This window comes from Antechinus flavipes, chromosome 3 (genome assembly GCF_016432865.1).
Source record: "Antechinus flavipes isolate AdamAnt ecotype Samford, QLD, Australia chromosome 3, AdamAnt_v2, whole genome shotgun sequence".
Lineage (NCBI taxonomy): Eukaryota > Metazoa > Chordata > Mammalia > Dasyuromorphia > Dasyuridae > Antechinus > Antechinus flavipes.
Window position 1 is genome coordinate 480,822,250 of NC_067400.1, and position 20,284 is coordinate 480,842,533.

The 20,284-nt window shown below is 40.5% G+C and overlaps 1 protein-coding gene across 6 annotated transcripts in view; it reads right to left on the reverse strand.

The window, feature by feature from the left end:
• The window catches only part of PKNOX2 (PBX/knotted 1 homeobox 2), a 363,592-nt gene that overhangs the window by 50,762 nt on the left and 292,546 nt on the right, over positions 1-20,284 (reverse strand). For all 6 annotated transcript variants that reach the window (XM_051986748.1, XM_051986749.1, XM_051986744.1 and 3 more), the window contains 2 exons: positions 16,716-16,887; positions 3,232-3,420 (listed from right to left, as the gene is read on the reverse strand). In XM_051986748.1, the coding sequence (XP_051842708.1) occupies positions 3,232-3,420; positions 16,716-16,887 (361 nt within the window). The remainder of the gene's footprint in view (positions 1-3,231; positions 3,421-16,715; positions 16,888-20,284) is intronic.

Below are 20,284 nucleotides of genomic sequence, written 5' to 3' on the forward strand. Positions count from 1 at the left end.
GAGGAAGCCAGAAGAGAGGTAATGTGGTGGGAGGACTGGTTTCTAAAAAATTGAAATTTCTTTCATTTTTCAACACCAATGTACAAAATTAACATATGGAGGCAAACTATGAGCCAGCAGTTTGCAACAAAGCAGGCGGGGGCGGGGAAGGTGGGGGGGCTTTGCAGGGAGAGAAGAGAGGAGTGCTGGGGGAGGGGAAGGAGGAGGAGTAGGAATGTTGATCCCTTCAGATCATGTTCCAAAGGGGAGAGACCCCTCCCCAAGCCAGCCAGGCAGTGCTGCTATTTTAGGCTGGGGGGATTAAGGCTGAACCATGACGAATGTCATAGAGTAGTTTTTCTTTTCCTCTGGGGCACCCTTCCTTCCCCTAGCTCAAAGGCTTGGGTCCCCAGTTTTAACTTCTACCCAGGAAAGCCACTACTCCCATTTCTATCATTTTAGAAGTTCATGGGAAACTCATTAAGTCAGACTGGTCCTTCCCAGAAAAGGACTGTCCCATCCTCCTCCTAACACTTTTTTTTTTCCTCTCTTATCCTGCCCCCTTCTCTCTGTTCCTGCTTATTTCCGAGCTTTCTTTCTTTGAGGAGACTTGAGGTTTTTGCACTATGGGTCCTTAGGATCAGATTTCCCCCCAGTCAGTGATCTGAAGCCTGAAATGAGAGTGACAAAAGTTCCCTCCTTCTTTCCCCGTAGACCCAAGGTCCTGGGGCTGGCCGGGAGATCCTGGTCACCCTCAGCCCACCCTGCTTTAAGTCCCTTGAGTGACCCTTGCCAGACACTGGTCCCCAGTCCCCACACGCGGCGCCTTTGCTCGCTCGCTGCCGGCCCAGAAGTCACACCGGCTTTCCCCTCCCCTCGGTAGCCTGGCTGCTCCTTGAAACTGCCCCCTCCCCAAGTCCAGACCTAGAGGTAGAGTTGGAGGGCCCAGGAGGGGGAATCCAGGGCCTCTCTAAGGGCCTGATTATTTCCAAAGACTTGTGCTAATTTTCTGATATGATCCTCACATCTCTGTGAGGCACTAAATCCTCATTACTTTTCCTGACTGATGCATTCTAATTAGATCAACACTTAAAAAAAATTCACAATAGCCACAGGATGGCTTTCCATCTCATTAACTCCTCACTTATTATTTTCATGAAAATTACTGATAAAAATGTGCATCTCCATTTGGTGAGGCCTCACAGCCTCCTCAGCTCCTATCTCGAATCTCTCCCGTCACCGGGGCTGCGCACCGTTGCCATAGCAACCCACAATAATAGAAACTAATAAATTACAAACGAGATGCTCGTTGAGCAATTATTGTCCTCTTTTATGCAAGTTTCTTGCTAATTTTGATCATAAGGGAAAGTACAATAAGACTCTGAAGGAATGAGTCTATTTCAAGAGAATATTAGCAAACAGAAGCCTGGGCGGCTTCTTCAGATCTGTGATAAAATGATTTGGTTATTTCAGGCAATCAAAAGAAGAAATAAACTTCTTGTCCCACACTCCACATAATCCAAAGTCCCCACCCCACTTTCTCCCAGTTCCATAAAGATTTTACATGGCAGGGATGATATTTGTTTTCAGGGTGAGAATTTCAGGAGAGGAGGCTCACTATAAAAGAGCGATTCTCTTAAAATCATTCCCTCCCTTTGCCCGTTTCCATCCAACCTGAAGTGTCCTGGAAATATGGCTTTATTTGTACAGGAGGGATCGTGCTCAAAGACCTTCTGGAAACTCCATTGCACGGTCTTCCTTCATCCCACCTTTTGGCATTTCACAGCTTGTGCCCCCTCCTCACCTCTCTCATCCCACCAGATGGGGTAATTGTAGAGAATGAGTCATCACAAAGCTTCTTCAAGAAGACATTTCAATATGTTTAGACTGAAGGAAGCGTAGATAGAGTCATCTTTCTACCTTTCATTCCAGACACCTCCCCTCATAGAGGAACAGGAAGAATCAGGGAGGGAGGTATTGTTCCTTGGATCATAGATTAGTAGTTAGAGGGAACCCTAGAGATCACCTCTTCCAATTCTCTTTTTACAGTCAAGGATGCCAAGTTAGAGAGGCTTAATACTTTATATGAGGTGACTCAGAGGCTAAGTAGAAGAATTGGGAATTGTACACAAGAACCAGGACCCCTGTGCCGAGCTTTCTAGGAGAGGAGGCCATCGTTGTACACAAGTAGCAAAGACCACCAAGGTCTTTGAGGCTCATCACTGTTTTGGAGACCTCACACAGCAATAGGAGACTCTTAACTACCCCGAGCTGTCTGTCCTAGGAGAATAGATGAGAGGACTCTATGGGGGCCTTGACAACTAAAAGAGCCAGTGAGGTAGATGTCCCTTAAAATATACTCAAATATTTTCATGATGTCCACCCATTATTGAACCTAAGAGTCAAAGGGGAGAGAGGGCTCCAGTGTTCCAGAGCTATAGAAAGCCATCATGAGGCTCCTCCTTGGATGGAAATGTGGTGAACAGATGTCATTAGATCTTTCCCTTATGTGATGAGCTGGAGGATCAGCAGAGCTCTCAGTTGATGAACTTCTTAAGCAAAAGATTGGAGGATACTAGCATGGTCTACCCCAACCTAGAATACAGAATCTATCCCTGATTCTTCTGAAAATAGATTAGAGAGAGCTGGAGAGGCAGTACTGGACAATCATACTGAGTAATGTTTTGGGGACATGTATTGTGGGAACCCAAAATTAAACACTCTGCTGAGGTAGTAGTGGGGTGAGAAGACATTCAAGAATCATTGGGAGAGAGTCGTCAGGAAGACATGAACTGTCCAATAGGTAGAAAGGAACTAAAAATGATTGGTTTGCCCATAGCAGTCCCCACAAAGAAATCAGACTGCCCAGGATTCTTTGGCATTAAGATTCAAGGTATGTTGCTTATGGTAAAATCAGGATCCTGGCTGCCTGCATGTGACCCTCAGTTTCACCCCCTCAGAGAAGATACTCTCCTTCTCCAGGAGAGTTGTTCCACCTATAAACAATAACACCTTCTTCAGCATTAGTTTGGAGACCTCACAGAGCAATACGAGGCTCATCCTAGGAGAATAGATGAGAGGACTCTATGGGGGCCCTGACAACTAAAAGAGCCAGTGAGGTAGATGTCTCTTAAAACATCCTCAAATATTTTTATGATGTCCACCCATTATTGAGCCAGGGGCAGTAACGAGTCAAAGGGCAGGACCCAATGTTCTGGAACTGTAGGAAGCCTCTCCCGAGATATATGTTACCTGTGGGTGCAGGTTTATGGAGGGTTGATTGGGGGAATAGGGACCTCCGAGGTCGTTCCTGAGCAGGTTGTCACTGTGCATCTTAGTCTTGAGGCAGGTGATATAACGGTTACAAAAGTCCTTGCAGAGTTCATTCACCTTCTCCAGCTCCAGCAGGTGGATTCTCAGAACCTGGATTGCTTTCACCATCTGGAGAGCGGGGAGGGTAGAGGAGGAATGAGAAATGAGGTCATGGCATCTATTCTGATATCATGTATATATATACCCATGCCCTCTTCCAATTCCCATCTCTATGACCCCAAGGCCACAGGAGGAGAAGCAGTATCATCACTCACTGCAAAACTATGCAAGGGAATTGTGTAGTTTCTTAAAGAGGCCGTGTCTCCACAAAAGTTGCCATGGACTGGAGCAGGAGATACAGATTTTCCATCTCTGAGGTAGTATAGTTTCAATCCAATTTTCCCAGGATGTCTTCTTAGATTAATCCTATCCCATTCTCCAAAATATCCAAATAATTTCTAATCTCTTTAGACCCACCCACCTCCAATACATCAACATTCTCTTTACAGTAATTGCATATTCTAATAACCTTTTAAGAGTCTTTGTCTCCTGTAGTTCTTTAAGGTCAATGGTATTTGTTCTTTAAAGAAAAAAAAACAAACATTAAGCCTTTGGTCTTTATATCACAACCACTCCAACCTCTCTAGATTGAAGCCTCTTTATGAAAATGAATAATATCTGATAATGATAGCTAATGTTTTGAAAGTGCTTTTTGATACATAAAGAACATCATCTGATCCTCACAACAACTACTTGTGAGGTGGTTGCTATTACTACCATCCTTATTTTATAGATGAGAAAATTGAGGCTAAGAACTGTTAAGTGACCTGTGCAGTATCATTCAGCTACAAGGCAGGATTTGAACTTGTCTTAAATCCAAGTCTAGCATTCTATCCACTCTATGTACCACCTAGCTATAAAAATAAAACAACTAAGCAAAAATATCTGATAGCACATCATACAAAATATATAATATCCTATCCTGGTTTCCCCTCATTTCTCTGCTAAAGGGAAAAGTAGTTTCATTATTGGTTGGGATCTTTATGGATTTTTCATTTTCTTAATTCCTCTTCTTTTATGATCTTTTGATTTACATTATTTTAATCATATCTAACTGACCTCTTTGCTTTGCCTAGTTGAGGTGGCACAGCGCAGGAAATACAGGACCTAGAATTAGGAACAACTGACTTCCCCACATATTCACTAATTCTGTGACCTTGAGGTAGATATTATGGTCAGGGGACAGGGCTTCCCATGAGCACTGAAAGTAGTGAGGCATGTATTGGCAATGGACCAGTCTTCAACTGGACTGTGATTTAGGCTTGGAAGAGATGTAAAAAATCTAGTCCCAATGCTTCTTTTTACAAATTAGGAAATTAAAGCTCAAACTGATTTGCCAAAATTTGCCAATTTGCCAATTATTAAATAGCAAAGCTGAGATTCAAACTCATGTTTTGCAATTTCAAGTTTCAACATTTTCCAATTCTATCACCCTGGCACTCACTGAGATCAACTATTTGGAGACTGCTGAACTAAATGGCAAATTCACCAAAGCCTACGATAAGACTATGTTGACTATTTCTTTGGTATTTTCTGAGTGTTTTTCAAGTCTCTCTCTGCCTATGGGGGGCATTAAGCCCATGATGTAGACTGGCTGACAGAGTGAAGGATAAAAATTCTGTGTCTTGCACATAGGACAAGTTAATAAAGTCAAAGAAAATGAATGGAAGTGATAATGAGTATTAATTTTCTGGAAAAAAAAAGTAGACTAGTCTGTGGAGTTACCTTAATTTGTCATGTTCTGAGAGTGAACCTCTTATTTTATGTATCATAATGCCTAGAATGGTGCTAGGGACAAAGCTTATTCAATAACTACCTATTGATTAACTGAGATTTAGTCCAGCGTAGTATAAAGGAATTGATTAGAAAAGCATGTATTAAGCACCAACTATGTGCTGGTTATTGTGCTAAAAACTTTATGGATATTCAATTTGATCCTCACTGAAGCCTTAGGTAGCAGATCCTATTATACTTTCCATTTTATAGTTAAGGAAACTTAAGGAGACAGAGATGAAGAAATGTGCCCAGGATCACAGAATTAGTAATTGAGGTCATATTTGAATTGAGGTCTTCCTGAGTACAGCCCCAGTAATCTATCTGTTGCTTCCTCTACTTGCCCTTTGATGGACAATGTAACTAGAAGGAGTAAGAATCTAGGTCAAAAACACAAGATCTGAGGATACCTAAACATCTATAAAGCCATCTTCACTTTGACTCCAATCTCTTTCATCTATCTTCCTGGCAGTGTACCTTCTATTTCTCCAGTCTTCCCTCCCTCATGCCTGGTGCAACAACTTCATAATTACTGCTCCTTTCCTGTCTCTGTCATCCTTTGAATGGCCCACACACTAAGCTGGAAGATATCATGGTGGATCATATAATCTAACCATTTGCCTTTAGGTTGGCAAATGTCTAGTCGAGCACAGATGGCTGTCACTTCCCATCTTGATACTGTCTAGAAATAGAGACTTAGGCGTTTCAAGGTTTTATCACTTGGTTGGTCAAGAAGTTTGATTTTATGTCTAGCTAAAATCCTTCCAGCTTTAAGTTAAATTTCTTTCCTCTTATTCAGTTTTTCATAAACATGGAAAACAACTGATTAGCATTTCATTTATAAACTCTTCCTGTAGTAGAAGGTTGTATTCAAGTCACCTTTGAACAGGCAAAATAATTCCAGGAAAATAATTCTAATTTGTTTCACTTTCTTCTCATATAAGAGCCAGTGTGGTATAATGGAAGAAGCAAAGGATATGAAATCAAAGGTCCTGAATTCAAATTCTGATGCTAGTACTTATTACCCAAAAGCAACAACTTTCCCGGGCTTCTACTACAAAATGAGAGAACTGAACTCCAAAGACCTTCTTTTCAAGCTCTAAATGCTACAATCTTTTCCTACTCCCTAATCATCTTTGATGTTCTTGCCAACTTCTCTAGTTTCTCCACATTTTTTTTTTCAAAAGTACAATAATTGAGACATAATATGCTAGTTTGAGTATAATCAAGAAAGAAAGCAGTTTGTATACAATCAATATCTTAGTATAGTGCCCAGCACATAATGAGTATTCTTTAAAACCAACTAACTAATTCTCTCGTTCTGTCTCTTTATGTCTGTACCCCCTCTTTAATACTGCCATTTTTCACAATAGAACACTATTGTCTGCTCATACCCTTTAGTCAACTATAAGCCTTGGTCTTCTTCATTCTGCATTTATATTGTTTAGCTTTTGCTACTAAGAATAGATCACTTTGTACCAGTTCTTGTTGAATTTCATTCTGATATGACTAGTTTTCCAAGATTATTTTGAATGTTGTTCTCGTCTTTCAGTATAGTAATAATTCTATAGAAAATAGTGACCTCTGTAAATCTGTTAAGCATCATTTCCATTTTTCCTTTTTTTTTTTTAATAAAACTTTCATACCACAAAATAGTTTTGTGATGTTGGGTAAGTCAACTAAATTCAATGAGCCTCACTTTCTTCATCCCCAAAAATGATTAGCTTAAATGTCCAGGAGATCCCTTCCCAAATCTAAACTTATTACCTCTAGATTCCCTATGAAATACTTGTTGTTCCTTCCTCTTCTCCCATGCCCATTATAATACAGGATTTTAGAATCAATGAATCTTAGAAATTGAAAGGACTTCAGGGTTCATTTAATATAATCTGTCACTGCACATAGGAATTGTCTTTAAAACATCCCTGACGGTGTTTAGACATTTCCATTGAGGGGGTAACCATTATCTTATATGGCAGCGCATTCTCCGGCCAAACAGTTCTAATTATTAAAAAGTTCTTTCTTATAATGAATTTTATCATAAAATCATATGATATAATCTCAGAGGTCATGTAGCACAATACATGTACCTAAGGAGGAATTCCTTTGACAATGTGGCTGACAGAGTCATCCTGCCTCTATGTGAAGACTGACTTCTCAAGTCAATTATATTTTGGGACAATATTATTTATTAGGTTGTTCATACTTATCCTGGGGAAACACTTCTTCTCTGTAATTTCCACTAATTGGTTAGTTTGACAAGATAAATTCTATATGATATATCATTCAGTCATTAAACACAGTTATCATGATCACTTTCTCTCCATTCCCACTTCCCCCTTTATTTTTTCTCCATGGCTTTAATTCTTCACTTTGGAGCCATTTTATCTCTATTTGAAGGCAGCTATATTCTTCTCTCTAGGACTTCTCTTCCTAAGGCTAAAACATCCTTAGTTTATTCAATTATTTCTCATATGACATTGTTTAAAGAGTCTTCTGGTTGTCCTCCTCTGGACTCATGATAAATTGTTGATATCCCTCTTAGATTGTGGTGGCCCAGACTTAAACAAAGTATTCCCTATGTGGTCTGACCAGAGCAAAATGCACTTGGTCTAAATCTTCCTTTTTCTGGATACTATGTTTCTATTAATTATTCAACAAACAAGTATTTATTGAGTGCTTACTATGTACCAGGCTTTTTGCCAAGCACCAAGGAGACAACAAATGATTAAAAGAGTTGGTTAGCATTTTTGGCTGCCATAATAGATCATATTGAAGCTATGGTCCACTAAGTCTCTCAGGTCTTTCTCATACAAACTGTTCTCTGTTATGTCTAAGTCATTCAGTAATTATGTGATTGATTTACCTAAGGTGTAGGAATTTATATGTGATTCTATTAAATTCTGTCTTGTTTCCAGCCCATAATCCAAGGGTTTACCTACTTCTCCCATATTTGTGTCATCTGAAAATTTGCTGTGTCATATGTCTTTAAATCATTAATAAAACTATTAAATCAGAGAGGAGAAAACACTCACAGAAATGACATAGACATGCATCTAGGCTGTCTTCCGTTCAATACTATAGGCATAGTTATACAGAATAAGATTCTACCCACCTGTACCGGTGAAATTGGCTACCAAACTTCAATCAATCATTCAACAAATATTGTATGCCTACTATGTGCTTAGCACTGGGAAGACAAAAAGTTTACATCTTATTTGGGGAGGTCTTTTTCACAAATATATTATGAGGGGCTTTGTCAAATGACTTCCTGAAATCCAACCATATTTTCTACAGTATTTCACTTATCTAACAGAAGTACAAAATTATTTTTTAAAAAGCATCTATGTTTGCATATTCACAACCAGCAATGATGACAAAAGAGGATTATAGTCAATGTTGGAGGATCTATGGAAAGACAGGCAATCAATCCACAGTTGATAAAAGTTTTGAATTAACCTAAAAAGCAATTGGAATTAGTTTAAAAAGAAAAGGACTAAAATTTTCCTACTATATTTTCACCCAAATATCCTATTGTTTGTCATATTACCTAATAAGGTCAAAGACAGAAAGAAAATCCCATGTGAACCAAATATTAAAAGCTGCACTTCATGTGGTAACAAGAACTTGGAAGCAATGTGCACACCTAGCTATCCAGGAATGTTTAAACATTTGTGTGATGATTGAATAGAATATTACTGTCTTTTAGAAATAACATGTAAAGAATTCTTAGAAGCATGGAAAGACAGATGAATTGTTTCTAGGTGAAATCAACAGAACCGGGAAAATAACCCATACATGATGATTACCACAATGTTAAGAGAACAAAAAAAAAAAAAAAAAAAAAAAAAAGAAAACAAATGCTAATAATTATAATGGCCAAGCTCAGCTCTTGAGAAGAGTTAATAAAATTTACTTTCCTTACTCCTTGCAGAGGTGAGGGATGAGGAGAGTATAGATATGGGATATTACATTCACTATTAGATAGAAAGGATATATTGGTTGGTTTTGTTTACTTTTTTTTCACTTTTTTATTATTGTAAGGTATGGTTTACTTGTGAGAAAGTGGGGACAAATGTATATGGAAGTGGAGATATAAAAACCAAAAGGTATCAATAAAGATTTTTAAAAAATATTTATATTTATAGCTATCACATTCTACTTAGATTTCATGCCTATCTGTTTTGCTTTCACCTAGTCCTAGAAGGAAGGAACTTAATTATTTTTTCTGTAAAATCCCCACATTGCAGCATCAAAATACTTTACAGTATGCCATCTGCAAAAGGGAAACTCAATAAATGTTTGCCCAATAAAAGAATGAATGACTGCATAGATGGATGAATGGGTAAGTAAATGTGACTTTGCAAAAAGCTCATATGTCTGCTTGGCCAGTTATTCTAGGGGTCCTCAAACTTTTTAAACAGGGGGCCAGTTCACTGTCCCTCAGACTGTTGGAGGGCTGGACTATAGTAAAAACAAAAACTTTGTTTTGTGGGTCTTTAAATAAAGAAACTTCATAGCCCTGGGTGAGGGGGATAAACGTCCTCAGCTGCTGCATCTGGCCGCAGGCTGTAGTTTTGAGGACCCCTGTAATCTAGGCCAATAGTAAAAAAAAAAAAAAAAAAAAAAAAAAATAGTTAACTCCTTATGGGTATCCTGGAAGGCCAAGATCTCTTTACAGGTTGGCAGTAAGGTGGACGTAGCTCTATCTGTAGTGTTTAGTAAAAGGAAGAAGCAAGAGAAGAAATAATTTCAATCCTCCTTTACAAAAAGGAGTCATGGAGGCAGTAACAAATCTAAAATGCTCTCGGAAGTAGACAAGGAGAGCAGGTCAGGATTCCTAGGATTATCTGAGAGCCAAATCACAAAATGGCGAAGTTTCATGAAACAAGGCCAGAACTGGTCTTGTATAGAGCTCAGTGAGAGTTCAGTCTATAGTCTTCCTAAGGATAAAGCGGCTTTATAAGAGTGATCTTGGGAGTTATGAGAACTGAATTCCAGTTCTGGTTCTGATCTTTGCTAGCCATGAGACCTTGAAAAAGTCCTTTAATCTCTATTGTCCTCAGTCAGTCTCCTAATCTGGAAAATGGGAATGAAAATAATAAATGTACTACATAACTCGTAGGAGAGTTATGAGGAAAATGCTTCATGAAACTTTAAAGTGCTATATAAAAGCAGAGCTTTTTCTACTTATTCCAGATGACCTGTAGCAGGTTTCTCCTGCAAAGAAGAATAATTCTAGCTTTTTATTCCTACTGGAGAGTTTATGACCATCACAAATTCATGGTGTGCCCCGAGTTCTCCCTCTTTGTAAGAATGTTGGTAATAAAACAATCTGCAGCCTGAATATAGAAATGGACTAGTGCTGGACAATGTCTATAAACCACTGGTGCCATCAAAGCTGAGATTCAACCAGCAACTCCCCTAGACTGATCAGAGATGAAGCAGCCTTGGAGTAAAAGAGAAATAACTATAAGATCATAAAAGCAGAGCTAAAGGGGGCCTTAGAGGCTATCTAGTGAAAGCTCTTCAATTAACAGAGGAAGAAACCGAGTCTCAGGTGATGTGATTGGCCCAAAAATAAAACAAGCAATAAATGGCAGATCTATGATATGAAGCCAAATCTGGTTTTAATGCAGGTTTGGAAAAGAGACGAGAAAAGAAAGATTAGAGACATTTCAGAGGATTGTGAAATGAAAGTAAGAAAAGGCTTGTGGTAGATTGGAAAGAATCCAGAAACATGGATTCTAATCTCGATATTGCCACAAACTAGCTGTGTGATTTTGGATATATCACTTGGTCTCCCTGATGTAAACTACAAAATGAGGGGGTGGATTAGATTAACCCAAAGTTCTCTGAGTCAAATGTACATGTCACAGAAGTTAGTAGAGATTTGTCTTCAGTGAAGATCTCAGGTGTTTTTACCTATATCTCCCCTGAACCTCTGGCTCTTAGAGCATGAAGTAGTTTGACCCAGCAAGAACAATTGCCCAGGCAAGGAGAGTCCTGAGCATGGACTATAATGAGCTGTTCCTGGACAGGGCTCCTGAGAATTGGCCTGGGCCTCCTACAGTGGGTCGGGGAAGTTGTGGTCAGGGGGCCAGCAGGCCTGAAAATTGAGGCCCCTGCTCCAGGGCTGGCTCTGTGGTCAGGAACCATAACCTGTCCCTCGAGTCACGCTGGAGTCTCATTAAAACGGGCCTCATAAATGTTAAGAAATTTACACATAAAAAAATGCCATGCATGAAACTGAACCGTACGTTTTACAGCCCCGGTTTGAAATCTTGCATAATCTATAAAACTTCGGCCCTGTGCCTCAGGGGCCTGTAAATCAGATTTTATAAAACAAAAAGCCTTTACCTTTCAAAGGGGTTTGGGGAACTTGCAAATTTTACAAACTTTACCAAGTGCCAGCCAGTGGCTGCTGGTAATGGGGTAGGGGAAGGAATGAAGGAGAGAAAAAAGGAGGGTAAGGGAAGAAGGGGGTAAGGAACTGGCAGAGGTGGGACAGATTGAAGAAAAGATCTGTAGTTCAGAGAAGGAAGTAGTCAGACAGTCATAGGACCAGAATATTGGCAAAAACGAACCCTTGGGCAGAGGAGGCGATCCAAGGACAAATTGGTCTTGGAAGACAAACATTTACGGTCCTCATATAGGTTATGAAAAATTTATTATAAACACCTCATCAACTTAAAATACTGGAGACTTGAGTTTAACTCTATATTGTCAAAAATTCATATTTCTATAGTGTTTCAAAATGTACTTTCCCTATATCAGCCCTATAAAGTAGGTAGTTGTAAATATTATTCCCTTTTTACAGATGAAGAAACCGAGGCTTTTAGGAGGGAAATGACTTGCCCAGGATCACCAAGATTATTGGCATCTGCAGCAAGACTCAACCCCATGTTTCCTGATGACCGACACAGTAAATGCATAATAAATGCTTGCTGACTCTGACTCCTGGTCCAACATTCTTTCTCTGTTTGATCACATTGCTCATTTTATGACTGGGCAACTCCTTGACTTACTCTCACCTCACCCATAAAATGAGGAGTCTATCTTTAAGGCTCCTTCCCATTTTAACCAGATCTCTAAAAGTAAAGGATAGAGGTAGATGGAAATCCCTAAGGGAGAAGGTTCTTCTGAATCCCAGGAAGTCCACCTTGTTCTTCTGGGCAACTCTGGAGAGAACTCAGCCATTCTTGACTGAAGGTTGCTACTTCAGGGAAAATTTAGAGTGTGGAAGGGATGTGGGGAAAGGCTGTATGAGGAGAGAGCAGAGAGAGGGTGTGTTCAAATGGCAATGGGAGGGAGGCAACTTGCAGCCTTATTGGACTTGGGGAAAAAATGAGGTCTAGAGGGAGGCAGAGTGTCTGGCGATGAGGTATTTCAGAGGGCCAAAGTTTCCCCAGACCCAAGTGTCCCCCTGACAATCCCATTTATGAAAGTCAATATTCAAGGGCAAAGGAAAGCTGCCCTGACACACATATATATAAAAAATAAATCTCTCAATTATCTCAGCTCATTTGCTTGGGGTCTCTCATTTTATGTCCCTGCTCGGCTGCGCAGTATATCTGTCCGGATAAAGAGTTACAGTCCGCTGAGCTACGTGTGCGGGGTTGTAAAAAATACAGATGCCAAATTAACTGACTGTGGCACTCGGCAGCTGATTGAGCTGATAATGACGCGATCTGACCTTTTTCTAATTTCTAATTATGTGCATCTCGGCTGTGCCGGCGACATGATTCTTGTTCTAATGATGGCCCCCGTGGCTGGCCTTTTCATCTCCTTCCTGACCATGTCATGGCAGAGGGTGGGAGAGAGCAGTGGGCATTGGCTGATACCCCAAAAGAAAGCCCTCACTCTCAAGCCCAGAGCAGTGCTCTGGTGGTAAGGCACAGGAATGAAGCTAAGAAGAAAGGGCCAGGAAGTGTGGTTAATTAATTGATCAGTGCTTTTTTGGCCAGATTTACACAACTGGTGAATCAAACAATCATCCAGGGAAAACAAAGGCAGGCCATTTGGTTCCTGAACGAGATTCTTCTCTGCCCATGAGTAGACAGTTTATCCATAAGGATCAAATAATTGTCTAGAGAGTTAGTTGGCTCTCTGTTTAGTATTAAGGAGGTCAAAATTCAGACCAAGAAAACATTTAGGACATAAAACCAAAGACCAACAGAGTTTCTAAGGAAGACTTGCTAATAGCCAATATACTTATAATAGAATAACGAAATATTGGAGCTAAAAGGGACCTATCAGAATATCTAATTTGGACTCTCCATTTTACAGAAGAAGAATGGAGTCCCCAAAAGAGGAACTGGCTTGCCTAAGGTCATACTCCCAATTAGTAATAGCTTATCCATTTCTGGTGCTTTATGCCCATGCCCAGTCATGTACCATCTCACTCCTGCTTTGGATCAGGAGGCAAGAATATGATTTTATACAGCCCTCTGAAGTCCAGGGAGAAAGAGGAGAAAAAAGTGCTTAGGCGATAAGTTGTTCATAGTTGCCAAGCTGCAATAGGATTGTGGCTAGACCATAAGCCACTGTGCCAGGGAGGGTAAGAGAAGAGGTCTGAAGTCCTTATGGCAGCAAGTCTTATGATTCTTCAGCTTCCACAGGACTCTTGCCTTGCATTCTACGTCTTCCTCACTACTTTGTAGATCGTGGGCTATGGTCAGGGGAGGGTACCAGGCATTTCAAAAGACTTATAAGGAACCTCTTCTAGGGAGGGCAAAAGTTTTTTCTCTCATGTTTACAAAAGCTACCATACATCTATTCTATTCTATACCACACTAACCCATAAGTTTTAGGAGCCAGTCCCAGTTATTCAACCATGATCATAACAGTAGCTAGCATTTTTATCCTCAAAACAATCCTATGAGGTAGGGACTATTATTATCTCTGTTCTATTAAGGAAACTGAGGCACAAAGAGGTTAGATGATTTACCCAGGGTCAAAGTTAGTATCTTTAGGTAGTATTTGAACTCAGGTCTTCCTGACTCCAAATCCAACACTATAGCTACTATGCCATCTTGCTGCCTTGTTCATGGACAGATGACCCAAAGAGTAGGATAAATTTATTTGTTAGGCCCTTAGCAGAAATTGGTAAAACTGCCCTCTACGGCATAGCTCCAACCCTACCTTCTCAGGCACTAACTAGTATTCCTCTTTGTGTACTCTACATTTCAGCCTAAGTAATTAATTAATTGTTTGACCCCTACTGTTCTTCCTCTACCCTCTTCACTCCCCTTGGTTTCACTAATAGTGTCCTAGATACCTAAAATGGACATCTCTCCCATGCTTAGGCTGAAATAGTCCTGTTCTTTCAAAGCCCAAAGGATTGTCCATGAAATCTTCCCAGATTGAATTGGAAAAATTCCAGGTCCTTGAATTGCTCTCCATGAAGATTTCTCATTTATATTTATTGTATAACTTATAGACTCCTTGGGGTCTATGTTATTTTTGTGCATCACTATACATTGCACTAGATATCAGTCCGGTGCCTAATGCTCTGTTCTGCACATAGTATACACTTAACACATGTTTGTTGAATTGGGTTGCGTTGCCCTCAGTGTACAACAACTCCTCCTATCCTCATCTCAAGCACTCTTTCTGGCTCATCTTATTCCCTAGATCAAGTTTCCAAAACTGTGGGATCTCTTTTCCAGGGGAGCTCTTTCCATAACCACTAACCTCGAGTCTCTGCAAAGAAAATGGCATGGATAATAAGAAGCCCTGGATAATTGCAAAGCTATCTGCATTTGTATCTGATTTGAGGATGCACTAGTACATGTATGTTTGATTTTTTTAAATGTGTTTTCCTCACTCAGTGTTAAATAACACTGAACATGAATATGTCATTATATGTCCTGGTTAAATAGAGAGTAGCTCGATGGTAGATGAACATACTCACCAGTATCATGGGTTTGAGCAGAGAGAGGATAAACCAAAGATGTACTAAACATACATGGAAAATGGAGAGTTTGCTATAAATAATTCAACCCTGACCTTATTTATGAAAATTATTAACAAAATGTATGTGCACGTGTGCATACTCTCTGTCTTTCAAGCTTTCTCTGGATATACCTGTCTCTTATCCTCATTCCTTCTCTCACATCTGCAAAAGCTCCCATACATATATTCTATTTCATGCCATACTAACCATGAGCTTTAGGCATCTCTCCCAATTATTTCTTGATCATAATAGCTAGCATTTTTATCCTCAAAATGACCCTGGCAGGTAAGAGCTATTATTAATCTCCATTTTTACAATTAAGGAAACTGAGGCAAGAGGTTAAATGATTTGCCCAAGAGCAGAGAATTAGTATCTTCCCTCCCTCCCAAAGAAACTCAATAGAGACAAAGGGTCTTGAAAAATCTACCCATCTGCTTCTGGGCAGGACCTCTTCTAGGCTTTCTCTTGAATTAATTTGCTGTCTAGGTTATTCTCCCCTATTGACTAATGCTTACACACACCTATTCTACCTCTCCACATCATACCATACTAGGCATTAGCTCAAGGTTGTAGTCCTGGCTCCGCTCCTAGCCAGTTATGCCAGTCAGCAACCATTTATAACAAGTAACTTCAGCTCTCGGAGACTCAGAATCCTTATCTGTGAAGTGAGATGAGTGATCTCTAAGGTCTCTCCAACTTGAACCTTCTATGAATGTTTAATCTTGAACTATTTTATAGTTCTTAAGAGTCCATGTAATACAATACAATGAGTCAGCAAGACCTTGATTCAAACACTATTGTCACATACACTGTCTTTGTGACCCAGGCTGTCACATAACTTACACCTAGGTAGCACAATGGATGGAGAAATGGTCCGAGAATCAGGGGGACTTGAACTCAAACCCAGTCTCAGACACTTACTAAGCTCCAGTTCATTTAGTCTCTGCCCCAGTTTCCTGAATTGTAAAATGGAAGCATGGAAGAGGAAGAGAATACCATTATTTACAGAGTTGTGGGAAGTTCAAATAAAATATTTGTAAAGCACTTAGCACAGTGTCCAATGCTTGTTCTCCTTCCCCCTCCAGAAAACTTTAAGACTATATAAATTGCAGAATAGTTGCTGATCTACATTGAGGCAAACATTTCCTTAATAGGAGTTCCTCACATCAGTGAATTCAAAGGAAAAAAATTCTTTCTAGGTAGAGGAAAACAGTAATTTCAATAATTGTCCAAGTGTCCAAGCTATGGGTAGTGGAAGAGCTCCCCCACTCCATTAGAGTTACCTCTACTGCTTCTCTCCTCTTCAGGCTGTACATATAGCATATGTACATATACATAGACATACTCAAATGTTCATCGATTTAGAACTAGAAGAAACCTTCAAGATCAAGTCCAACCATTATGATTCATAAATGAAGAAAGCAAGTCCCATAGAGATAAACCAGACCAATAACAGCAGAGGAGAGCAGGTGAACCACAAGTGAGATTTCTCAAGTGATCCCAAAGGAAAACCTTGGCATTCTGACCTATGCTGGTTTGGGAGCCTGGTGGTGACTACTCAAAGAAAAGAGCAGTAGTGTTGGGAAGGGTATGGGGATAAGAAGCCTGCCTGAAGGAAGAGATAAGACTTTACCAGGTTGTCCAGTTCCGGGTCATCACTGAAGAAGGGCTTATGTTCCTGCTCTTGCTGATGAACGAAGTTCTCGATGTCCACATCAAAGCTGGCTGAGGTGATGCACTCAGAGCCCTGGGTGGCCTGTTCACACTTCTCAAACAGCAGCGTCAGGAGTGGGAAGAGAGGGTGCCTGTAGGGGACACCGACAGTGCACACACACACAGACACATAGAGGCCACATTGCTTAGTAGGCAATCCCAGGGTCTCCTTAATATAATGGAGACCTTACCCTTCCTTACTTCTATAGCTTTTCCTCACTTAGAGGGAAGCCCTATATCGTATCAGTCTCTCAAGTACTTGGAATATATTGGGTGAATACATTTCTCCCTTGGATATAAATGTCAGAGCCAAATGACTCTAACTAGGAATCAGAAGTTCCTCTAGTTTGACTCTGAGAAGCACCCAGAAGGCTTCGATTGTTGCTCAACTGGTACTTCCATTTTTTTTATTTTTAAAGACATTTCAGGAGCCAAGAACCCACCAGTGGAGGAAGTGCCCAATTTTTGTCAAAAGTCAACCCCGGAAGGAAATAATATGGGCACCCACCTACAGGATAAAATTAAAACTTAGTAATCAAGGCTCTCCACAATTAGGAACTAATCTACCTTTCTAGTCTCAACCCCCAGTTTTTGTGGGGCCACTAAATCCTGCTTCTTTCTTTCTGGCTAAATCCTAGCTGCTAGGAGAAAGGAAAGTATATATGGGTGCCTATAGAGCATCTCTCTACCAAACACAGAAACAGACTTTCCCTCTTCTCAAAAACTCTACATCTTGAGGAAAATAGATTAACTATCATACTCCACACTCTCCTATTTCTATGACTACTCTCATAGAACCACTCTCCACACAAAAAGGACCCTCCCAGGTTCTCTGTAATTCCCTTCTCTCCCATATCCTTTTCAAATCTGGTTCTGAGAACAATAATCAATCAACACTAATATTTCTAAAAAGACGTATTAGCAATTCACCCTAACACTTAGTCATCATATGCTCTGTCCAAAACTATTATCCATGACCACCATTCACCTCTAAGAATATAAACTTTTGGAAGTCAGAAACTATTGTACTTGCTTGTATTTATATCCACAGCACTTATCACAGAGCTGGGTATAGAGTAAATGCTTAAAATTTTTTCATTCATTCATTCCAACTATTGAAATTATATTTATTCTTTAAGGTCTAACTGGGATGATCCCTTCACCTGACAGCCATTCCTAATCCTTCCTGCAATCTTAGTATGCTCTATGTGTGTCTGTCTTATCTTCCCCTTGAACATAAGCTTCTTGAAGGTAGACACCATGTCTTACTTACCTTGAATTTTCCCCAGCATCTAGCACTTAGAGCATATCATATATATTTCATACTTTAAGAACAGAGTAGAGTGGCCATGCCCTTCACTGACACCAACCTGGTGATAAGTTCCTCCAAACATTGTTGGATTTTTCCTTGAACAGCAGATGTCTAACTCATCACTGGGGTTTGCCAGAGTTCACTGGCATACCTTATCAGAAACTCAATCTCATCTCTTTTCTACCAGGAGTCAATGAATAAAAACTCTGTGAAGTGCTTAATAGTGTACATACTAGTTACTTAATAAATGTTCATTGAATTATTTAATTGAAGCCCCAGAATTGTGCATTGGTAAAAAGTTAGAACTCTGACCAATCATTGGTTGTCCGGAGTTACCTGTCTTTGTGGCTTTGGGTGTGGAAGAGCACATTTATATATGTTCACTTAGATACTTCCTCTGTGGATGTAGGTAGCTATTGAGTATAAATATCTTGCTATCTATAGACAATCACATGCATGACCATGAACTCAAGTATTTGTACATATGAATGCTAACATGGAATTTTAGCTGCTGCTATATTGCATTCATGTCTATATGGACATTTGTAGTATCTATGTTTGGGCTTGCTTACATGTATAGCTCACATTTTTACTGAATAATCAATCTTAAAATCAGAGAGGGGGGGAGAGGGGGAAAGAAAGGGAGGGAGGGAGAGAGAATGTATGTGTGACCTTGGATACTTCCATTATTAATAGTCCATTCCCTTCCCTGGGGTTCAGAAAAGCATCTGCAAATCCCTCCCTAGCCTATCTCCTCAGCCTCCTGTGGCCGTCAAATCCTGCTCCTTTCTCTCTGGCTAATCCCTAGCTGCTAGGAGAAAGGGAAGTGTGCATCTACAGAGCATCTCCCTACCAAACACAAATTTCCCCATCCAGAGAAGCAGATGAAGTGTTGTTTATCTGCTATTGTCCACATATACTGAATAACTGAATACAGGAAGGAAGAGAGGGTATCTTGTCTAGTGTGGCAAGACCTATGAGTCAAGAGAGGGTATGTAGAGAACAGGGAGAAGGGAAAGAGGACTTCCAAGATCTTTTCTAAGTCTAAAGGTCTGAAAGGAAAAAAAAGCATGGAAAAAACCCTCAATTCTCCCTATGGCTGCTCCCCCCAGATCCTCCAACATACCTGGCTGGTCAGACCCAGGGACAGTGGGGAATGAGGAATAATAAATTCTTGCCTTCAGCTGAACTGCTTAGTTTGGCAGAGAGCTTCCTGCAACAGCATCTTCCCTCTGGTTTAGGGAGGGGGGTAGTACAGAGCACAAACAGCTGGGCACTGAGGCTACAAGCAGGTGTGCAGCCTGCAGTTAAAGGGCTGGCATCTCGGGCAGCCCAACCCCGCCATCCATCGAGCTGGGAGAGCTACTGAGCACGGGCAGGAGAGTGCTGAGGGAAGGTAGGGGGAAACAATGGGCTAGACAACCATCGGGCTGAAGACAAAGGGAGAACCAGGTGAAGGGGTTAAACTCCAGTATAAGTCTTCATTTGCAGCCACTAATACCACAGCATATTATAGTCTAATCTAACCTGATCCCAGTTTAATGCAAGATTCTCGGGGCCCTGAGCAGAATACCAAAGAAAGCCTCAGTGGCTGTAATTTAAGCAGAGCCCTGCAGTGGTTTAGCTGAGGGACATGAAAGGCAAATTCCAGACGGTGTTATGAATTATTGCGCCTTATGAACCTTTCTACTCTCAACAGATGCCTGCTGCCATTTAAACAGCCACTAGATCAATTAGGAATGAAAGGCACAAATCGACTCTGTACAAGGGCACTAAATTACCAGGAACTAATAATCCGCAGCAGTCATGCCAGGTGGTGGGAGTGCAGCCCCAAGCCCCCCAACCCTACTGCCGCTCGCCACACATCCCTCTTCTTTTGGGCAGAGCGAATTGTGTGTGCTTCTCCCAGCAGAAAAGGGAGCTCTGTGTGTACGTGTTTGTGTGGGAGACGTGTGTGCAGGACAGGAAATGTGGTATCTGTTGTGGGTTGCATGAAGTGTATAAATAATGTGTGTAAGGGAGCACTGTATGGAATATGTGTTCAATGTGTGGTATTACTGGGTTTTGAGTCAAAGATGCTGGGTTCTAATCCTGACTCTGCTGCCTTGTTCCTGTGCACCAATCACTTATTCCCTCTGTGCCCACTTTTCAAACTGTAAAGTAAGCTGGCAGGAATA